The sequence below is a fragment of the Staurois parvus genome, unplaced genomic scaffold (genome assembly GCF_062004578.1).
Source record: "Staurois parvus isolate SC_StPar_1 unplaced genomic scaffold, SC_StPar_1.0 ptg000511l, whole genome shotgun sequence".
NCBI classification, from domain to species: Eukaryota; Metazoa; Chordata; class Amphibia; order Anura; family Ranidae; genus Staurois; species Staurois parvus.
The window spans coordinates 2,060,833-2,080,456 of NW_028318307.1; the positions used below are offsets into that span (position 1 = coordinate 2,060,833).

Consider the following 19,624-nt stretch of genomic DNA (forward strand, 5'->3'; position numbering starts at 1 on the left):
GGAAGGAGATAGGATTCTTAGACAAGATGAGTTATACTGCCACCCACATGAAGACTTAACACTAGAATGAAAAACTGTAGGCCAGCCCTAAGGGCTATAACCCCTCTTACTGGCACCATGCTCAGTTTGTAGCTAGTAGTACCAAAAGCAAATCCCCATATGAATGGTAAGAAATGTGTGCCTCAAAAGGGTCTGGTAAGTACAAAAATCAAATTTTCCCTGCCCTCCATTGAGAATTCTTAGCAAACAACAGGGACGTCCAACAAAGTGTGGATAACCAAGTGGTACAGACGAATAGGCTCAACAAGAAAGATCAATGTGCAACTTCCACAGGGCTGCCTGCAAGAAAGCTGGCCTATGATAGTGTCAAATACTAGTCCACACAGAAAAGAGAATCTGTTACATGAAAAATCTCCTGGGACTCATTGGTTACTATTTGCTGTTAACGCAATTTATAGGGTCCCATTCCATCCCTTTTGAGATTGTGTTTTTGTACTCCGCTTCTCTCCGTGTCAATATTGCAGTGCATTTGTTATGTCTTTCATTAACAGAATTGTACACTTTACGTTTTTGTATCAATGAACTTGTCTCTGACTGTTTCTTTGTTGTGCTGTCTATATTAAAATAATTGTAAAAGAAAAATCTCCTGGGGGTGAAGCCCCTGGAATCTTAGCACCAAAAATATGCTTTCCAAGTACAATAATACACCTTACAGGAAGTGGCTTGCAAACCTTCTGAATCCTAGGAATGACAGACTCAACAATGCCTCTGTCTTTCAGACCCTCAGATTTCAACAATCATGCCATTTAATAAAAAAACGAGAAGGGTGGAAGATAGGTCCCTGCCGCAGTAAATCTATACAGACTGGGAGGGCCTACAGCATGTCTAGAAGTAGAAGTACTAAGCTGGTGTACCACCCCCCTCCTGGGCTTTGAAGATCACCTAAATGCTTTCTATCCAGATCGTGCAGAGAAAGTGAGGAAGCAGCTCCTGAGGAAAACATTAGAATGCAGCCACCTTATCCTTGTGATGGATAGGAAAAGGATGTTGCGAGACAATGCTGCAAACTGTATCATGCTGTGGTAGTGGTCCCCTTTTCAGACAATGTTGACAAAGGAATCTCCTGAATATTTTCGAAAAAGGGCCTCTGCAAAACGCAAAGTATACAATTGAGATCCTTCAGAGCAAAGGATGGACAAATAGGCAGGACTAGGCAAGTCATCCCTTGAATGAAAATATGTACCAAGGAATGGCCATAAGACCCAACACCTTGCTATGGGAACATAGAGAAGATCAGTTACAAGTCCATAGAAGTCTTCCATATTCCTGCAGCATCTGAAGGTAACTAAACTTCTACTTGCCTGGTGTCCAGAGCTAGGACCAGATACTCACGCTGTGGAGAAGAAACCAAAGACAACTTTCAAAAAATTTAGAGGCCACCCAAACTCCTGAAGGTAGCATTGCGTTATGTATATAATTTCAAATTTCAGTCTGTTCAAAAGATATGATCCAGTTATATCGCAAATGCTGTGTCTCTGAGCAATAAAAATGGCCAGAACCATGCATACACTTTTGTGGAGAGTGTACACTCGCAAGGCTGATGCCAGGGCAAAAAACAGTGCCACAAATTGGTAGTGATCTTCCAGTGACTCCCAACAATTGGCCTTTATGACATTGCTCCTGTGATTGCACACAAAAGTCACTTCATCATGGCAAAAAAGTGGATGGCGTAAATGTATTATGAGCTGCACATGCATGGCTCAGTGTACATAACCGTTGACAGGTGGGGAGAGCATTTATGAAAGGGTCTCTTCTGTCATAAAAACCCTGCATGTCAGCGTTTTTTTAAATTGCGTTTATACCACTTCAAGGCTAAGATTTGGTCAAGACCTGATTGTAGGAAGGTCAGAATGCAAGGCACAGAGCAATCTCTGGGATTAAGGGCCTGTGTCCACACCAGTCAGATAAGGATTTACAGGTACAATAGTAAATCTTTCTGGAAGTGGCTTTCCTTGTTTTCAGCAAAGTATGAATGACAAACTCAGAGATTCCTTTGTCCATCAGATACAGCAGGTCTGGTGTGTTAGGAAGAAGCCAGGGGTCTTCTCCTAGTAGTCCGAGTATATCTGTGTACCAGGATCTTCACCAGAAGTGCGTTTAAAATACGCAATATGAAATCCTGCGTCAAGCAATAAGAAGGTCATCTGCTTCCAGGTCAACAACAAAAGATGATCCTAGAGGGTGATACATGCTAACGGATCAGGGAATCCTACACGCTGATGTACCTGGATGGTGATTTATGATGTGATCTGACCTGGAAGCAGATGACCTTCTTATTGCTTGACGCAGGATTTCATATTGCGTATTTTAAACGCACTTCTGGTGAGTGCGTATTTCATTCATTTGAGTCACATCACCTATCACTTTTGGACCAAGACATCCGTGCACCTGAAATTGTGATCACTCAGGATCCACACGATTTTATCACTTTGAACTGTTCAGTCACTAATAATCACCATTAAGTGATATTCATTTTGCACTTGCTGATATTGTATTATACAGTATATATAATATATCCATATATTTATTAGCGCTGCACCTATTACTGTGATATATATATTTAAATTATAATATTGTATCTTTGTATTAAACATCTATAATAAGTATATATCTAGTTCGATATCTGAGACTATCGAACAGGGTAAAGTGTGCAACCTGTGGTGTGATGTAACACCTGGTCAGCCACCCAAGACTAAGCTCTGCGTGTTTAAATTAAGGAGTGATCTCTACGCAAGGAAGAGGTGGACCATCACTTTAGGACATGGAGTGGGATAGGGTTATAGGGGAAATGTTCAAACTCTTTGCCAGTGTCCAACCACCTGACAGTACCAGCCTATAACCCACGGTTTATGAGTACTCAACCTTTACTGTACAAATAAGATGCTAGAGTACAAGTTTAAAAACTTCCTTTAAATTTAAAGCAACCTTTACTGTTAGATATTTGGTTACCGTATTTGCCGGCGTATAAGACGACTGGGCGTATAAGACGACCCCCCTACTTTTCCTGCTAAAATGTAGTGTTTGGGCTATACTCGCCGTATAAGACTACCCCTCTTCCAATGCACACCAGTGGGAGGAATAGTGCCCCATCATTGATGTCAGTGGGAGGAATAGTGCCCCATCATTGGTGTCAGTGGGAGGAATAGTGCCCCATCATTGGTATCAGTGGAAGGAATAGTGCCCCATTATTGGTATCAGTGGGAGGAATAGTGCCCCATCATTGGTATCAGTGGGAGGAATAGTGCCCCATCATTGATGTCAGTGGGAGGAATAGTGCCCCATCATTGGTATTAGTGGCAGGAATAGTGCCCCATCATTGGCATTAGTGGCAGGAATAGTGCCCTATCATTAGTATCAGTGGAGGAATAGTGCTCCATCATTGGTGTCAGTGGGAGGAATAGTGCCCCATCATTGGTATCAGTGGCAGGAATAGTGCCCCATCATTGGTATCAGTGGGGGGAATAGGTGCCCCATCATTGGTATCAGTGGCAGGAATGGTGCCCCATCATTGGTATCAGTGGCAGGAATAGTGCCCCATCATTGGTGTCAGTGGGAGGAATAGTGCCCCATCATTGGTGTCAGTGGGAGGAATGGTGTCCCATCATTGATGTCAGTGGGAGGAATGGTGTCCCATCATTGGTGTCAGTGGGGGGTGGAATAGTGCCCCATCATTGGTGTCAGTGGGGGGTGGAATAGTGCCCCATCGTTGGTGTCAGTGGGGGGGAGGAATAGTGCCCCATCATTGGTGTCAGTGGGAGGAATAGTGCCCCATCGTTGGTATCAGTGGGAGGAATAGTGCCCCATCATTGGTATCAGTGACACCAATGATGGGGCACTATACCTCCCACTGAGACTTGCTGACCCTGTTCTCGTATGGTGCTGCTGCAGCCAGCATATGTGGTTGCAGCAGCACCTCTACACAGCACACTTACCTGCTGCTCCGGCACTCAATTTTCGCGGGGCCGCTCGGCTCCGCCCCCTCGCCGGTGATTGGCCGCCTGTGTGCCTTTCCTGAGCTACAGTTCTGGCGGCCAATCACCGGTGAGGAGGCGGAGCCGAGCAGCCGCACGAACATCCAGTGGCCGAACTGAAGGAGACGCCGCGCTTCCTGGACCGGATCGTCGTGGGACTGGATCCAGGTAAGAGAGACATCAGCCCCTGCAAACCCCTGTACTTAATGCCGCAGTCCCAATAACATGTGTACCGGCGTATAAGACGACCCCCGACTTTTGAGAAGATTTTCAAGGGTCAAAAAGTCGTCTTATACGCCGGCAAATACGGTAGTTTTCTATATGTTCATTATTTCCAGAATAGCTCCATTTAAACCACAAGTGAATATAAAAGAGAGGGATGTCTGACAAGTAATAGTAGATCTGAGGAAATAACATAAGATGGCATAAAATGACAAGGTAAAAGATTTTGAGCTACTTTAAATAAGAACATATAAAAACAATGCAGATAGCCGACAGCCTGCTTGTGTCTAAAGGCATCTTCAAAAAAAAAAAAAAAAAAAAAAAAAAAGCTTTCAAAGCACTGACCTGGTACTCGTGAGCGTAGAAAATACAGGAACTTTCCATTTTTTGAGTGCATAATTGCTCGTTTAATAAATTCCACTACAGACTGGCAGCGATCTTCAAACTTGGGATGACACCAGAGACTGAACGTACCTGAGAAGGGAGAGACATGATATGCATCACTCTGGTCAAAGCTTACATTGTAAAGTAAACTCTCAGCTTCAAGAAACATCTTTACCCCTTCACTTGGGAAAAAGGTGTAAATTAAAAGGTCTGCTTCACACTTGCGGCAACATACGCGTCACTGCAATGTTTGCAATCAAACAGGGCTGACTGTACTTGTAGTCTATTAATTCACAGAAAACTTTGATTCCCCTTAATTGTTAACCCCTTCCCAGCCAGTGTCATTAGTACAGTGACAGTGTATAGTATTATCAATGATCACTGTAAAAAGTGTCACTAATGATGTCAGTGTCAGTTAGTCAGCACCCACAAAGTGTCAGTTAGTGTCAGAATGCCCACTATCAGAGTCCCACTATAAGTCGCCAATCACTGCCATTACTAGTATAAAAGAACTAAAATTCTAGCATAAATCCCATAGTTTGTAGATGCTGTAGTTTTCACACAAACCAATATACACTTATTGGGATTTTTTTTTACCAAAGACATGTAGCAGAATACATTGTGGCACGAATTTATGAAGAAATTCGATTTTTAAAAAAAAGTTTTTATTGAATGTTTTATAACAAAGTAAAAATATTTTTTTTTTCAAAAGCTACGCTATTTGTTCATATAATGAATAAAAAAAAAACAGTGTTGACAAAATACCACCAAAAGAAAGCTCTATTTGTGTGAAAAAAATGACAAATTTCATCTGTGTACAGTGTTGTATGACTGTGCAATTGCCAGTTAAATTAGCAAAGTCCCATATAGCAAAAAATGGCCTGGTTACGTAGGGGGTAAAATCTTCCGGAGCTTAGGTGTTTACCAAGTAACAACTATTTAAAACAAAGTAATTTTTTTAAACATATGACATTCTAAAACAATGCTTTCCTGCTGCTTCTATGAACAGAGTTTTAAAATGCATATCCTCACCTCGATAGTGCTCCATGCGTGTGTGGTGAGTGATGCCCTGTGAGCGAAAGCTTAAGCTCAGGATATAGCGGGGATCAGAGCTGTCTCTTACTAGGAATGAGCCATCAGGTTTCCCCTTCAGCTTCATCTCTGCGTCCTCCCAGTTCATGGGTCCCCAATACCAGCCACACTGCAGGGAGAGAGAAATAATTAGTTATACCCAACATTTAATGCAAAGGGCATGTTAAAAGCTGGCCAGAAACACGCTTTACCTTCTCCAGCTCTCGTAAACTAGCAGCAAAGCTACTGTGATCCTGGCGTAAGATGGGGCACTGTAAGGGTTGCACAAGAGGAACAGGTGTGCACTCAGTTGGCCGAATGGGAACCACTTGTGGCAGTGGTTCTGAAATGGAGAAAACACAAGCATATTCTTGATCAATATCATCAAACTTGCAGCATTTTGTGTGATGATATAAAAAGGTCATGTCCTGTCAACAAAGGGGACAATTCATCATTGAAAATGTTTTCACTAGGGTTATATTGTAGGCAAACAAATCTACCTCTTTGAAATCCCCCCTCATGAAGCTCAGGCTCTCCTGGCCCATCTGAATTAGGATGGAAAGCAGGAAAGACTGGTGAGCTCCCACTCACCGATCTCTAGGCTGACGGAAGCTGTGAGCTCTGAGCATGTGCAGGTTCAGAGCAGTCAGAATTTAAGTGGCAGCAGCAAGCTACTCTGTTCCTGCATGAGCTGTAGGCAGCTCAAGAGCAGAACCCTGATTTTCCCATGAGTGCATGTTACTTTATATGTACTCTTACATAAAGACTTTGCCAGCCCTCTTGGCATAGTGCAGAAGCTAAATTTTGAAAAAGTATATTTAAAAGCAATATATACATTAATTAGGTTTTTTTAGCACAAGTAATTTAAAGGCCCACATATATTTAGTTCTTATTAAAGTGAAACTCAAAAATTCCTGAAGGAGAAATATGGTAAGATTTTTACTAGGGATTCATTGATATATCGGTGGCCGAATTGTATCGGCTGAAATGTATTGGACGAAAAAAGTGTTATCTGCATTTTGACAATAGAAAAGAGGTGCTGATAATGGCGCCGCAAAATATGCGATTTTACCCAAGATTACACCCACGATTTTATCACATTTGTAGCGCGTTTATCATAGGTTGCATGACCATTTTTAATACATTTCAGGCCTGGTTCACACCAATGCAGTGTGCATTTTGTTTGTTTTGCAGTAATTTTTGCACACACGTTTTTTTACCTTTTTCAGGCTTTTTTTTGTGGTTTTCTTTTTTTGGGCCAACTTGTTGCTGGGCAGATTTAAAAAAGCATCAAAACGGGTCAAAAACGCATAAAGGTGTCAAAAACGCACTACATGCATTAACTGCAGCATCTCCATTGAAGTCTATTGAAGCAAAAACCCAACGTTTTACATTTAAAAAAGTCCCTGACCTTTTCCAAAAATGCAGCAGCTCAAAAAAGCATAGATGTGAACGTGTCCCATAGGAAACCATGTTAAATGGACTGTAGTGCGTTTCTGCAAAAAGCACAAAAAAACCCACACTGGTGTGAACTAGGCCTCAACGGGGAAGTGCGTTTTTAGCGGGTTTTTTTTTTCTTTTTTTGCACGAAAAATGCAGATGCAAATACATTGAATTTAAAGGGATGCATTTTTCTTGAGCTGTTCTTGTGCTTCAAAAACTGTTCAGTGTGCCTTTTGGTCAAAAAAATTGGTGTTGAAAAATGAATTCATATTCATTTAAATTCAGGATATTAATTAAAAAGTAGAATGAATAAATATAAATATATATATATATATATATATATATACACATACACACACACACAGTTGCAAGAAAAAGTATGTGAACCCCTTGGGATTATGTGGAGTTTTGCATGAATTGGGCATAAAATGTGCTCTGAACGTCATCTAAGTCACAACAATAAAAGAACACAGCCTGCTGAACATAATACTACACAAACATTAGATGTTGCCATGGTTTAATTGCACATCACATGTAAACATTCACAGTGCAGGGAGGAAAAAGTATGTGAACCTTTGGACTTAATAACTGGTTGACCCTCCTTTGGCAGCAATAACCTCAACCAAACGTTTCCTGTAGTTGCAGATCAGACCTGCACATCGATCTGGAGTAATTTTGGACCACTCCTCTTCACAAAACTGTTTCAGTGTAGCAATATTCTTGGGATGTCTGGTGTGAATCGCTCTCTTAAGGTCATGCCACAGCATTTCAATCGGGTTGAGGTCAGGACTCTGACTGGGCCACTCCAGAAGGCGTATTCTGTGCTGTTGCAGCCATTGTTTTGTTGAATTACTTGCATGCTTTGGGTCATTGTCCTGTTGCATCACCCATCCTCTGCGGAGCTTCAGTTGGCGGACAGATGGTCATACGTTTTCCTGCAAAATGTCTTGATAAACTCTGGAATTCATTTTCCCATCAATGACAACAATCTGTCCAGGCCCTGAGGCAGCAAAGCAGCCCCAAACCATGATGTTCCCTCCGCCATGTTTTACAGTGGGGATGAGGTTTTGATGTTGGTGTGCTGTGCCTTTTTTTCTCCACACATAGTGTTGTGTGTTCTTCCCAAACAACGCAATCTTGGTTTCATCTGTCCACAGTATATTTTGGCAGTAGTGCTGTGGAACATCCAGGTGCTCTTTTGCAAACTTCAAACGTGCTGCAATATTCTTTTTGGACAGCAATGGCTTCCTCCGTGGTGTCCTCCCATGTACTCCATTCTTGTTTAATGTTTTCCTTATTGTAGATGTGTCTACAAAAATGTTAGCATGTGCCAGAGATTTCTGTAGGTCTTTAGCTGACACTCTGGGATTCTTCTTTACCTCATGCAAAATTCTGCACTGTGCTCTTGCTGTCATTTTTACAGGACGACCACTCCTAGGGAGAGTAACAACAGTGCTAAACTTTCTCCATTTGTAGACAGTCTGTCTTACCGTGGACACATGAACATCAAGGCTTTTGGAGATACTTTTGTAACCCTTTCCAGCTTCATGCAAGTCAACAATTCTTGATCGTAGGTCTTCTGAGAGCTCTTTTCTGCGAGGCATGGTTCACATCAGACAGTGCTTCTTGAAACCAGTAAACCCAAAACAGGTGTGTGTTTTTTAAGGGCAGGACAGCTGTCAGCAACACATCCAATATCATCACACTGATTGGAGTCAAGGTTGGCTCACTCCTGGCTCCAATTAGCTCTGGGAGAAGTCATTAAGCTAGGGCCTCACATACTTTTTCCTCCCTGCACTGTGAATGTTTACATGTTATGTGCAATTAAACCAAGGCAACATCTAATGTTTGTGTAGTATTATGTTCAGCAGACTGTGTTCTTCTATTGTTGTGACTTAGATGACGTTCAGAGCACATTTTATGCCCAATTCATGCAATACTCCACGTAATCCCAAGGGGTTCACATACTTTTTCTTGCAAGTGTGTGTGTGTGTGTGTGTGTGTGTGTGTGTGTGTGTGTGTGTGTGTGTGTGTATATATATATATATATATATATATACACATACATACATACATACATATACACACACACACACACACACACACAAATGAAACTCGAAAAATTAGAATATCGTGCAAAAGTCCATTTATTTCAGTAAAGCAACTTAAAAGGTTAAAGTAATATATGAGATAAACTCATTACATGCAAAACAAGATAGTTCAAGCCGTGATTTGTCATAATTCTTATGATTATGTCTTACAGCTAATGAAAACCCCAAATCCACGATGTCGGAAAATTAGAATATTACACGCAATCAATAAAACAAGGATTGTACATAGAACAATATCAGACCTCTGAAAAGTATAAGCATGCATATGTACTCAGTACTTGGTTTAGGCCCCTTTTGCAGCAATTACTGCCTCAATGCGTCGTGGCATGGAAGCTATCAGCCTGTGGCACTGCTGAGGTGTTATGGAAGACCAGGATGCTTCAATAGTGGCCTTCAGCTCTTCTGCATTGTTTGGTCTCATGTCTCTCATCTTTCTCTTGGCAATGCCCCACAGATTCTCTATGGGGTTTAGGTCAGGCGAGTTTGCTGGCCAATCAAGCACAGTAATCCCATGGTCATTGAACCAGGTTTTGGTGCTTTTGGCAGTGTGGGCAGGTGCCAAGTCCTGCTGGAAAATGAAGTCAGCATCCCCATAAAACTCGTCTGCGGAAGGAAGCATGAAGTACTCCAAAATCTCCTAGTAGACGGCTGCGTTGACCCTGGACTTAATGAAGCGCAGTGCACGAACACCTGCAGATGGCATGGCTCCCCAAATCAACAGACTGTGGAAAAGTCACACTGGACTTCAAGCACCTTGTAGTGTGTGCCTCTCCACTCCTTCTCCATACTCTGGGTCCTTGGTTTCCAAATGAGATGCAAAAGTTGCTCTCATCAGAAAAGAGGACTTTGGACCACAGAACAACAGACCAGGTCTGTTTTTCTTTAGCCCAGGTAAGACGCTTCTGACGTTGTTTGTTGTTCAGGAGCAGCTTGACAAGAGGAATACGACATTTGAAGCCCATGTCCAGGATCCGTCTGTGTGTGGTGGCTCTTGATGCACTGACTCAAGCCTCAGTCCACTCCTTGTGAAAGTCCCCAACACTTTTGAATGGCCTTTTCCTGGCAATCCTCTCCAGGCTGTGGTCATCCCTGCTGCTTGTGCACCTTTTTCTTCCACACTTTCCCTTTCCACATAACTTTCTATTAATCTGCTTTGATAAAGCACTTTGGGAACATCCAACTTCTTTTGCAATTACCTTTTGAGGCTTTCCCTCCTTATGGAAGGTATCAATGATGGTTTTCTGCACAACTGTCAGGTCAGCAGTCTTTCCCATGATTGTGATTCCTACTGAACCAGACTGAGAGACCATTTAAAGGCTCAGGAACCCTTTGCAGGTGTTATAGCTTAATTAGCTGATTAGAGTGGGACACTTTGAGCCTAGAATATTGCACCATTTCACAATATTCTAATTTTCTGAGATTGTGGATTTGGGGTTTTCATGAGCTGTAAGCCATAATCATCACAATTATGACAAATCACGGCTTGAACTATCTTGCTTTGCATGTAATGAGTCTATCTTATATATTAGTTTCACATTTCAAGTTGCATTACTGAAATAAATAAATTTTTGCATGATATTCTAATTTTTCGAGTTTCACCTGTGTATATATATATATATATATATATATATCTATATATATATATATCTATATATATAGATATATACACACATACACACACACATACAGTATAAGTTTTTTTTTTCCATTTCGGTTTTCGCATCCTAAATTTTCAGTTTCAGCCCAGAATTGTAACTTCAAAAATATGCAAAGTATATTTTGTTAAAACAACTTCTTCCCCTGGTTCCAAGCATTTTATTTCATTTCTGTGTTTACTGTAAATGAAGCCTACACCCCAGCACTTTCACAGCATGCTCAAAATACAGTCAGGTATGGTGTAACATCATAAATAGACAGAATAGGTCCAAGAAGAATCCGTGGCGAAGATGGCTGCATTTGGGGATGGAGCAGCAACAGAGAGCAGGAGATCAGCACAGTGGAGAAGCAAAAAGGATTTAAAAAAAAAAAAGTGAAAACAACAGCAGTTGTTTATGATGTACAGTGATTTAACACATTTAATGTCATTCATTTGTGGTTTAAGTCTACTTTATTTAAAATCAATAGGGCCAAAATGGTTTGCATAATTTTTAAACAATTTTTATTTTGAGTGTATGTGAAGTACTGACCTGAAGCGTGTGGGGGTGGTGGTGGGGGCAGTGGGAAGGACTGCAGAGAGGAGGTCATGGGACCCACTAGAACAGATGCTGGCTGTATGCCTCCAATGTCATCTGGAATAAGAACCCTTTATTTTAAATAGCAAAAATAACATGCTGTACCGTACACAACATGCAGCGTTTAGCATTATAGTCAACATGGAAGCATTTAAAATTAGATAACCCGACGTATATTCCTATCTGGAAACTTTTTTTTATCCCAGTAGATAACCTTCCCTTACAGAGGTGAGGAAATGCATTACCTAAAAGGCTGAGACTCCTGCGAGGAGGTGGAGGTGGAGTTGGTGGGTGGGTAGAGCATGATCCCCGGTGGGAAATGTCCACATCCACGAGTGACACTGTTTCACCTGTAAGAGAGGAATTGCATGTTGTGTTTAACATTAACCCTGTGTACATTTCAATCATTTTGCTGCTTCAAGAATTGCTAAGTTCCCACTTACCAGTGAAGAGGGGACTGAAAGAAACTGGAGAGAAGGCACTTTGAGTTCTGGTTAAACGGGGTTTCCTGTAAACAGAACCATACTACTAAGTAACAAATAAAAAATGCCATTTTATCCATTTAGGTATAGACCATTAAATATTTGCAGAGAACAAGTTGAACATGTATTCACCATGGCTCAGCTATAAGGCTGATCAACCAAGGCAAGTGATACCAATTTTGCAGCAAGCAGAGTGGATGATCAAAAAGGCCTCACTGACTAGGCTGATCAATATACTATATATCTATAAAGAATAAAAAAAAGACACAGGTGAATATTTCTGAAATTTCTTTTTTCTAGTAGCAGTGGCCACACAGACAAAACAAATGTATTCTTAACAATCAGAGTCAAAATATCCCTGTCACTAGTTTAAAAAAAAGAATAATGAACAAAACACTGCCAATACAGGACACAGTAGTGAAGAAGCAGCCAGAAGGAGGAACAGTCCCGAGCAGTTGACCAGGTATCTGACACACTAGGAAACCTTAGGATACTGGCGTCTCTAAAGTAGAACTATAGACAACTTTTTTCCCATTTTTAGATAGAGTAAGGGAGGGTTATAGTCCCTGTCAGTTTATTTTTTGCCAACGGTATATGCCCATTGCAGAGATTTCCCTTCACTTCCTGTCCCATGGCCAAAACAGGAAGTGAGAGAAAATACCTGCAAAGTAAGGAAATTCCTTGAGGACCCCCAGGTCACAGGACTAATGCCCCAATTAGAAAATGTCCCTTCTATTACTTTTTTTGTGACAACCCAAAATGAGGGGTTTCTTTTACTTTCACTATTGATTATGATAAACAGGACAAATTGAGAGGGTAAATCGCCCTAATGGGGGTGCACACTGCACTAAATACCTATCTGGTGTTCCAATCCATTTCCACTCTACCCAAACTTAAAAAAAAATGTATTGTCTTTAGTTATACTTTAAGCAAGCAAAGATTTGTTACTGTCAGGTGACAATTCAACTTAGTTTATTCACAGAGTGCCTGTTTTATCAGTTTTATTCTAGAGACCGTGTTGCTTTAACAGCTTGCCCTCCTTCCTATAGTATTGTATAGTATAGTACTACTACAGAGCAGCAGGGCTGCGCAAGATCACTAATATATACGAGATTTGAATTTCCGGGTAAGGGGCATGCAGGCGCGCCACTATTAGAGGCTAGAGATGTCAATCACTGGGTCGGCTGGCACTCAGCGATTGTCAAGGAAAGCTGGCAGGGGAGAGACTTGTGTGTAAACAACAGGTCTCTCTCCTTTCAGCACGGGCATGCTGTTTTGTATCTCTCTGCACAGCACAGTGATAGAAAACAGCATGTCTCCCTAGTAAAACACACACAAAGCATACAATTAACCCTTTGATCGCCCCAGATGTGAACCCTTCCTTGCCCAGTGTCATTAGTACAGTGTCAGTGCTTTTTATTAGCACTGATCACTGTATTAGTATCACTGGGGATGTCAGTGGCAGTTAGTTCCCACCCAGTGTTTGAATGCACGCCGCAGTCCCGCTATAAATCGCTGATAGCCGCCATTACAAGTAAATAAAAATCCCAGTATATATACTGCCATTTCTAGATGCTATAACTTTCACGTAAACCAATTAATTTACACATATTGGGATTTTTTTTTTTAAGCAAAGATATGTAGCAGAATACATTTTGGCCCAAATTTATTAAGAAATTAGATTTTTTAAATTTTTTCATTGGATAGCAAAAAGTCAAACATTTTTTTTTCAAAATTGTCTTTTTTTCGGTGTTTATAGCGCAAAAAAAAAAAAAAAACCCCAAAAAACGCAGAGGTGATCAAATACCACCAAAAGAAAGCTATTTGTGGGAAAAAATTACAAATTTAATTTATGAACAACGTTGCATGACCGCACAATTGTCAGTTAAAGTAACTCAGTGCCGTATTACAAAAAAATGGCCTGGTGTCTGGAGGGCAAGTTGTTACACTGTAGCTACAGGCACTGTGAAGTAATGCAGCCTCAGAGGTCAGTCCAGACAGGTTTTAAAGCTTAACTTCTTGTTCACTTTAGTTTGTTTAGGCCAAGCTGGTCCAAATGAACTGTTTCCTTTACTAATGTGGCCACGGTTTGTGCTGTATATACTGTATGTAGCATCAGTTACGTATACCATAGAGCACTGTGCTCCGCCAGCGGTACATGAGATTTCTTGTACACTGCCAAAACAAAATCAAGTTGGGTTGAGCACTGCTCAGACAAAGAAACTCTTGTATTTGTTTCAATAAAGATGATCCTGATTGGCTCAGGTGGATTGGGGGGGGGGGGGTTGAGGATAACATCACAAACTCTACCTTAGCCTGAGGAAGCCTTGTATTCATTGCTGGATGTAATCCAGACAGTGGGAGCAACATATAGATTGGATTACCCATTTCATCTCCAAGCACACCTTAACAACAGGACCTTCATCCTACACACTGCATCTCAATTAGAAGATCTCTTCCACTTAAGTTGGCCATAGATGGTTGAAATCTCGGCCAGACCCTTCTGAACCAGCCGAGGTTTGAACCATCTATGGGAAGGCTGACTGTACACAATTCGATGACTTGGGTAAAACCAGTCTGTCAAAATTTTCATGTGATTATTGCCAGCAGCTATAACCACTAGCAATTATCACTGTGTTCTCCTGGCAGGGATGGGTGCAACCAGCCTGTCTGATTTTTCATGCAATCATTGCGAGCGGCTATAACTGCTAGTAATAATCACTGTGTTCTCCCCCCGCCCTGCCAAAAGAATACAATAGCTCTGCAGTATTCATTTTCTTTCCTGCAACCACAAATCGCACGGTCTATGGCCTGTCTTTGCATCAATCTCTGTACCCGACTGGCTGGAATTCCAGACAGACCATCCTGCCCCAACTAGCTGCCCTAATCACCAACAAAGACTAAATGAGAAAGATCCCACAGACCTCTGTCAACCCTTCACTCTACAGAGCTTGATACACAGTAATGGCATAGTTATGCGGATTAGCATACTGTAACAATTTGCATTAGCTTTGTCCAGGGTGCAGCCCCTAAAATCGATTAAAAACACCCCTCTTAACTGCATACAGACCTGCACAGGTTTATGCACTGGCTGATGTAATTCAATATAGCAATCTGGCCCCTTAAGGCATACCAAGTAGGACCATCCCATTCCCATTGGGTTACTTAGTGAATATAAACACACTTAGCCCTAGATAAGACATATAGTCCCTTCCTTGTTTTATCCTTTCCTTCTCCAACCTGTTTTCTTTCTTGCTTTCCCCTCCACTTTGAACAAGGCAATGCCATGCTCGCCATACCTCTAACCATTCACCAACTCACCCTCCTTTCCCTTCAACCACCCCTATTCTTAACCTATATTTAACCCCCCTTATTCCATTATGAATGCCAGAGACACAGTCAACCCTGGGTCCCCTGCCCAGACCAAAATCAATTTCCCATCAAAAAGACCTCAGCGTGCCGAAACTAATCCTGGCAGCAAAATCTTTAAAAGAGAGCTATGGTCAAAGGTTTTTTGGCTATACTTCTTTTCTGGGTCACAGGAGTGCACTTATGTTTGCACTCCTGTGACCAAAAATCAGCCAACAGCTGCCTAAAGTCTGCTGTCGGATGATGTTACAGAGCCATCACAGGCTCTGGAATAATCCTGATAATAGTGTCAGGATCCTCCCAGATGCCTGATCAGCAACTACCTCAGCCTCTCCGTGCTGCTGAGAGACCAAGTTAGCTGTCCCCCTCCAAAGCTCCAGTGAGCGCTGGAGGGGCAGTGCAGAGAGAGGTGACTGACAATCACCACACTGCTCAGAACAGACTGAGAACTGAGTGATCAGCAGTCATATGATTGCCCAGTTCTCAGTGATATTAAAAGTTCATTTTTAGTTTTAGTAAATAACATGTCACACTTACCTGCTCTGTGTAATGGCTTTGAATCCACTATCCTCTTTCTGAGTCCACTGCTGCTAGCTGCTCCCCCTTGACCAGTGCCCCTAATAGCAAGCTGCTTGCCATGGGGGCATGGTGAGTGCATGCTCATTCCTGAGCCCCGCTCTATGTGGCTGGGCCCCACACTAGCTCTCTCCTCATTGGCTCACTGGCTGTGATTGACAGCAGTGGGAGCCATTGTATCAGCCACTGTCTCTGCCAATGAGGAGCGAGAGACCTAGTACAGCTGAGGCTCCTGTTCAAATGGCTGGATTGAGAGAGGGCTCAGGTGAGTATTAGGGGCAGCTGGGGGGGGGGGGGGGGGAGCAGCACACAGGTGGTTTTTTTACCTTCATGCATAGAATATATGAAGAAAAAAAACCCTTCAGCCTTTACAACCACTTTAAAGAAGAAAAAAAAAGACTTGAGCTTCTGTCATGCTGGACAACCAGCATCAGTGTATTCTGGAGGGGGAGAATGGAACCCCTATCATAATACAATAGCACAGTAGGAGAGATCGCTTCACTAACACTGTTTGTGTTGATGCCGGGGTCTGTCAGTTTTGTGTTCCTTAAGTGTACTTAAGGAAAGGGCTTTTAACTTTTTTTTTTACTAAATTTTAATTTTTTTTTCAAATCACAATTGGTCTGATTGCCTCTCGGGGGATCAGAAAGGAATTGTTTTCCCTGCAGGAGCAAATTGGATCATGCTTTGCTGGATTTTTTGCCTTCATCTGGATCAACTGTGGGAATAGGATAACTTTTTTTTTTTTTTTTCTTTAATGGTTGAACTGGATGGGCTTTTGTCTTTTTTCAGCCAGACTATGTAACAATTTATTTTTTCCCCACCTAACTGATAAACAGGCAATACTTGAGGAGATGTCTGGGTTCTATTAGTCCCACTGTCTCCCTAGTGCTCTGCACAACTAGATAAGGGGCAGAGAGTCCCTGATCTGCTGTTTATCCGATAAACCTGGATGTGCTTGGTGCTGAATGACTCTTATTTCATAATATGAGTAGGATGTTTCCCAATCTTGCTTTACAATCCTGGCAGCTTTTATCGGGCCCCGGTCTGGGAAACCATGACAGGGGTGCACCTTGCCACCCTACAGAGGTTCTACGTTGCCCCCCAATCTGTTTCAGGAAGTTAAACAAGCTCACAGATGCTACTGCAGCTGTGACCTTGTCTACATCCTGTTACTGCCCTTTCATAATACTTACAGCAATGACAGGAAAAGGGTTGCAGCAAAAAGCTAAACAGATAAATTGGAATATTCTGTATATATACACTTTATCTGCCAGGATTTGTACTATATCTTGTACTCACCTTTGATGCTACACTTCAAAGTTGGTCAGGTTATATAAGAAATGCAACTTCCTAGCTGAACAATTCGGTTTCCTGTACCACTTATCCACATAAAGCCTCATCATTAAACAGATAATCAGCATAATCACTTCTGTCAAATGAGCATACAGCTGACCTAGAAAGCAGTAGGGTCCATTCACACCATGTTGAAAACAAACATGCTCTTTGTTAACCCAAAAGGCTCTTTTACTGTAGTACTTCAAAATTTAAAATGATGCAAGACAGGGATGGGTAGGTGAAAACAGGTGGTAGAGCTGCGTTTTTGCTGCCACCCACCTAAAGTCTACAATACAGCTGGAGGTGGCTGCTGACATGCTGCAGCGCTGTGTGTTCACATTACATTTGTATTCTTGCACTGGTTTTTATTCATCCCAGTACATTTTTATTATTACATCCATTATTTTTCAAGAAGAGATTCCATGGTCAACTTGACGTGAATAAGAATTTTCTTCTGCTTATATTTGTTATGATTTTGTGTTTATAAAATTATGTGAGTTGATACTAATTTATTGTTTATACCTTTTCTATCTCTGTTTAGTAAACCTGAAAAATAAGGTGTTTTTTGAGTTGCTGAAAAAGTAATCATTTTGTATTATTCAATTCTTTACCAATACCAATATTAAACTGCTGGGCCCTTTGTTGGTGCTCTTAGACTTTGTACATGTGAATCCTCAGCTCAGAATTCCCTTAAAGGGTGTCCCTTTGTTTGGAAGAAGTGCTCACTTGCCACCTCCTCTATTTAGAAAATGTCTTACTCTTTTCAATGAATATAAGGTGTTCTATTATTGGTCAAGGGTAGGGCACTTTTTATCCAATGAAAATAAGAAACATTTTTGGAATAAAAGAGGAGCCAAGTGTGCAATCCCATTCCTCCCTGTAAGAGACAGAATGTTGCTGCAGCAAAGCCGGAAGAACAAAGCTCTCACTGTATTTGGCACCAATTACCACTGAAAATGCTTGAATATCAACTTGGTAAAATTTAGAGAACAAGTGAAAAGAAGACCCAGTGACAGTCTTGCAAATCTGAAAAACAGACGCTTGGTAACTATAAGCTTAGGAAGCACTCACAGTTCTCAAAGTGCACCTTGAATTCAAAGTATATTCTTTAAGAACTGAACTCCAGGATATTAGACATACACTGTTGCAGCTCTGTATTCATTAACACATCATAACATTTATTTTTGTTAATTCAGGCTGTACAAGTACCTGAATTTTCCCTGGCATCAGCCTCTTGCAGGTTCTGCACAGCTCAGACTGAGGGAGGTAGAAGCAAAAAAATGAGCCAATCAGCTGTGCTACAATGCAAGAAGCATGCTGATAGGGAGTAGAGAGCAGAGTGAAAAGTGACAAGCTCATGAGTGTGCTGCTCCTTTTTCACGGTCAAGTTGCATGCTGGGGGAGGCATAAGATCTGTATGTGTTACTTACCTGCAACAGAAAAAAAAAATCAGGTCTCCCATCTTGCTAGACAGGGATGTGTTGTGTGGCAGAGCTGTGTAAAAATCAGGACTGAAAGAACAGAAATACAAATCCTTGGCAGGTAAAACAGCTCTCATATGTACAGGTAAAACTAAAAAAATTAGAATATCGTGCAAAAGTTCATTTATTTCAGTAATGCAGCTTGAAAGGGGAAATATATGAGATAGACTCATTGCATGCAAAGCAAGATAGTTGAAGCCGTGATTTGTCATAATTGTGATGATTATGGCTTACAGCTCATGAAAACCCCAAATCCACAATCTCAGAAAATTAGATTATTATTATTATTATTATACAGTATTTATATAGAGCTAAAAGGTTTGCTCAGCGCTGTACATTATAGTGAGGGACAGAACATGAGAAAATACAGTAACAAAACAAAACACAAGGGGTTAAAGGGCCCTGCTCTTTCGAGCTTACAATCTAGGAGGGAGGGGATAGTGGTACAGGAGGAAGTGGCTGTGGGGGATGGAGTGGTAGGAGGAGTTTGGCTGTTAGGTGAGGGCAGGGTAGGCTTCCCTGAAGAGATGGGTTTTCAGGGTGCGCCTAAAGGTGAGGAGGGTAGGTGACAGTCTGATGGATTGGGGTAGTGAGTTCCAGAGGATGGGGGAAGTCCTGGAGAAGTCCTGCAGTCGGGCGTGGGAGGTGGAGACCAGGGAGCTAGAAAGTAGGTGGTCTTGTGAGGAGCAAAGATTACGGGTAGGGTGGTATTTGGGTATCAGGTCGGTGAGGTAGTTTGGGGCAGCATTATGAATGGCTTTGTATGTCTGTGTTAGTAGTTTGAATTTAATGCGTTGGGCAATCGGGAGCCAGTGGAGGGAATGACAGAGGGGGATGGCAGAAGCGGAGTGGTTGGTAAGGTGGATGAGTCTGGCAGCTGAATTC

The 19,624-nt window shown here is 41.7% G+C and overlaps 1 protein-coding gene across 2 annotated transcripts in view; it reads right to left on the bottom strand.

The window, feature by feature from the left end:
- SOCS7 (suppressor of cytokine signaling 7) overlaps nt 1-19,624 on the bottom strand; it is a 72,526-nt gene that overhangs the window by 11,611 nt on the left and 41,291 nt on the right. The window contains exons 2-7 of one of the 2 annotated variants that reach the window (XM_089690031.1): nt 11,937-12,001; nt 11,739-11,843; nt 11,449-11,550; nt 5,921-6,051; nt 5,670-5,838; nt 4,599-4,727 (exon numbers count right to left, since the gene is read on the bottom strand). In XM_089690031.1, coding sequence (XP_089546157.1) covers nt 4,599-4,727; nt 5,670-5,838; nt 5,921-6,051; nt 11,449-11,550; nt 11,739-11,843; nt 11,937-12,001 — 701 coding nt within the window. The remainder of the gene's footprint in view (nt 1-4,598; nt 4,728-5,669; nt 5,839-5,920; nt 6,052-11,448; nt 11,551-11,738; nt 11,844-11,936; nt 12,002-19,624) is intronic. The other variant, XM_089690032.1, reaches the window with a different exon arrangement.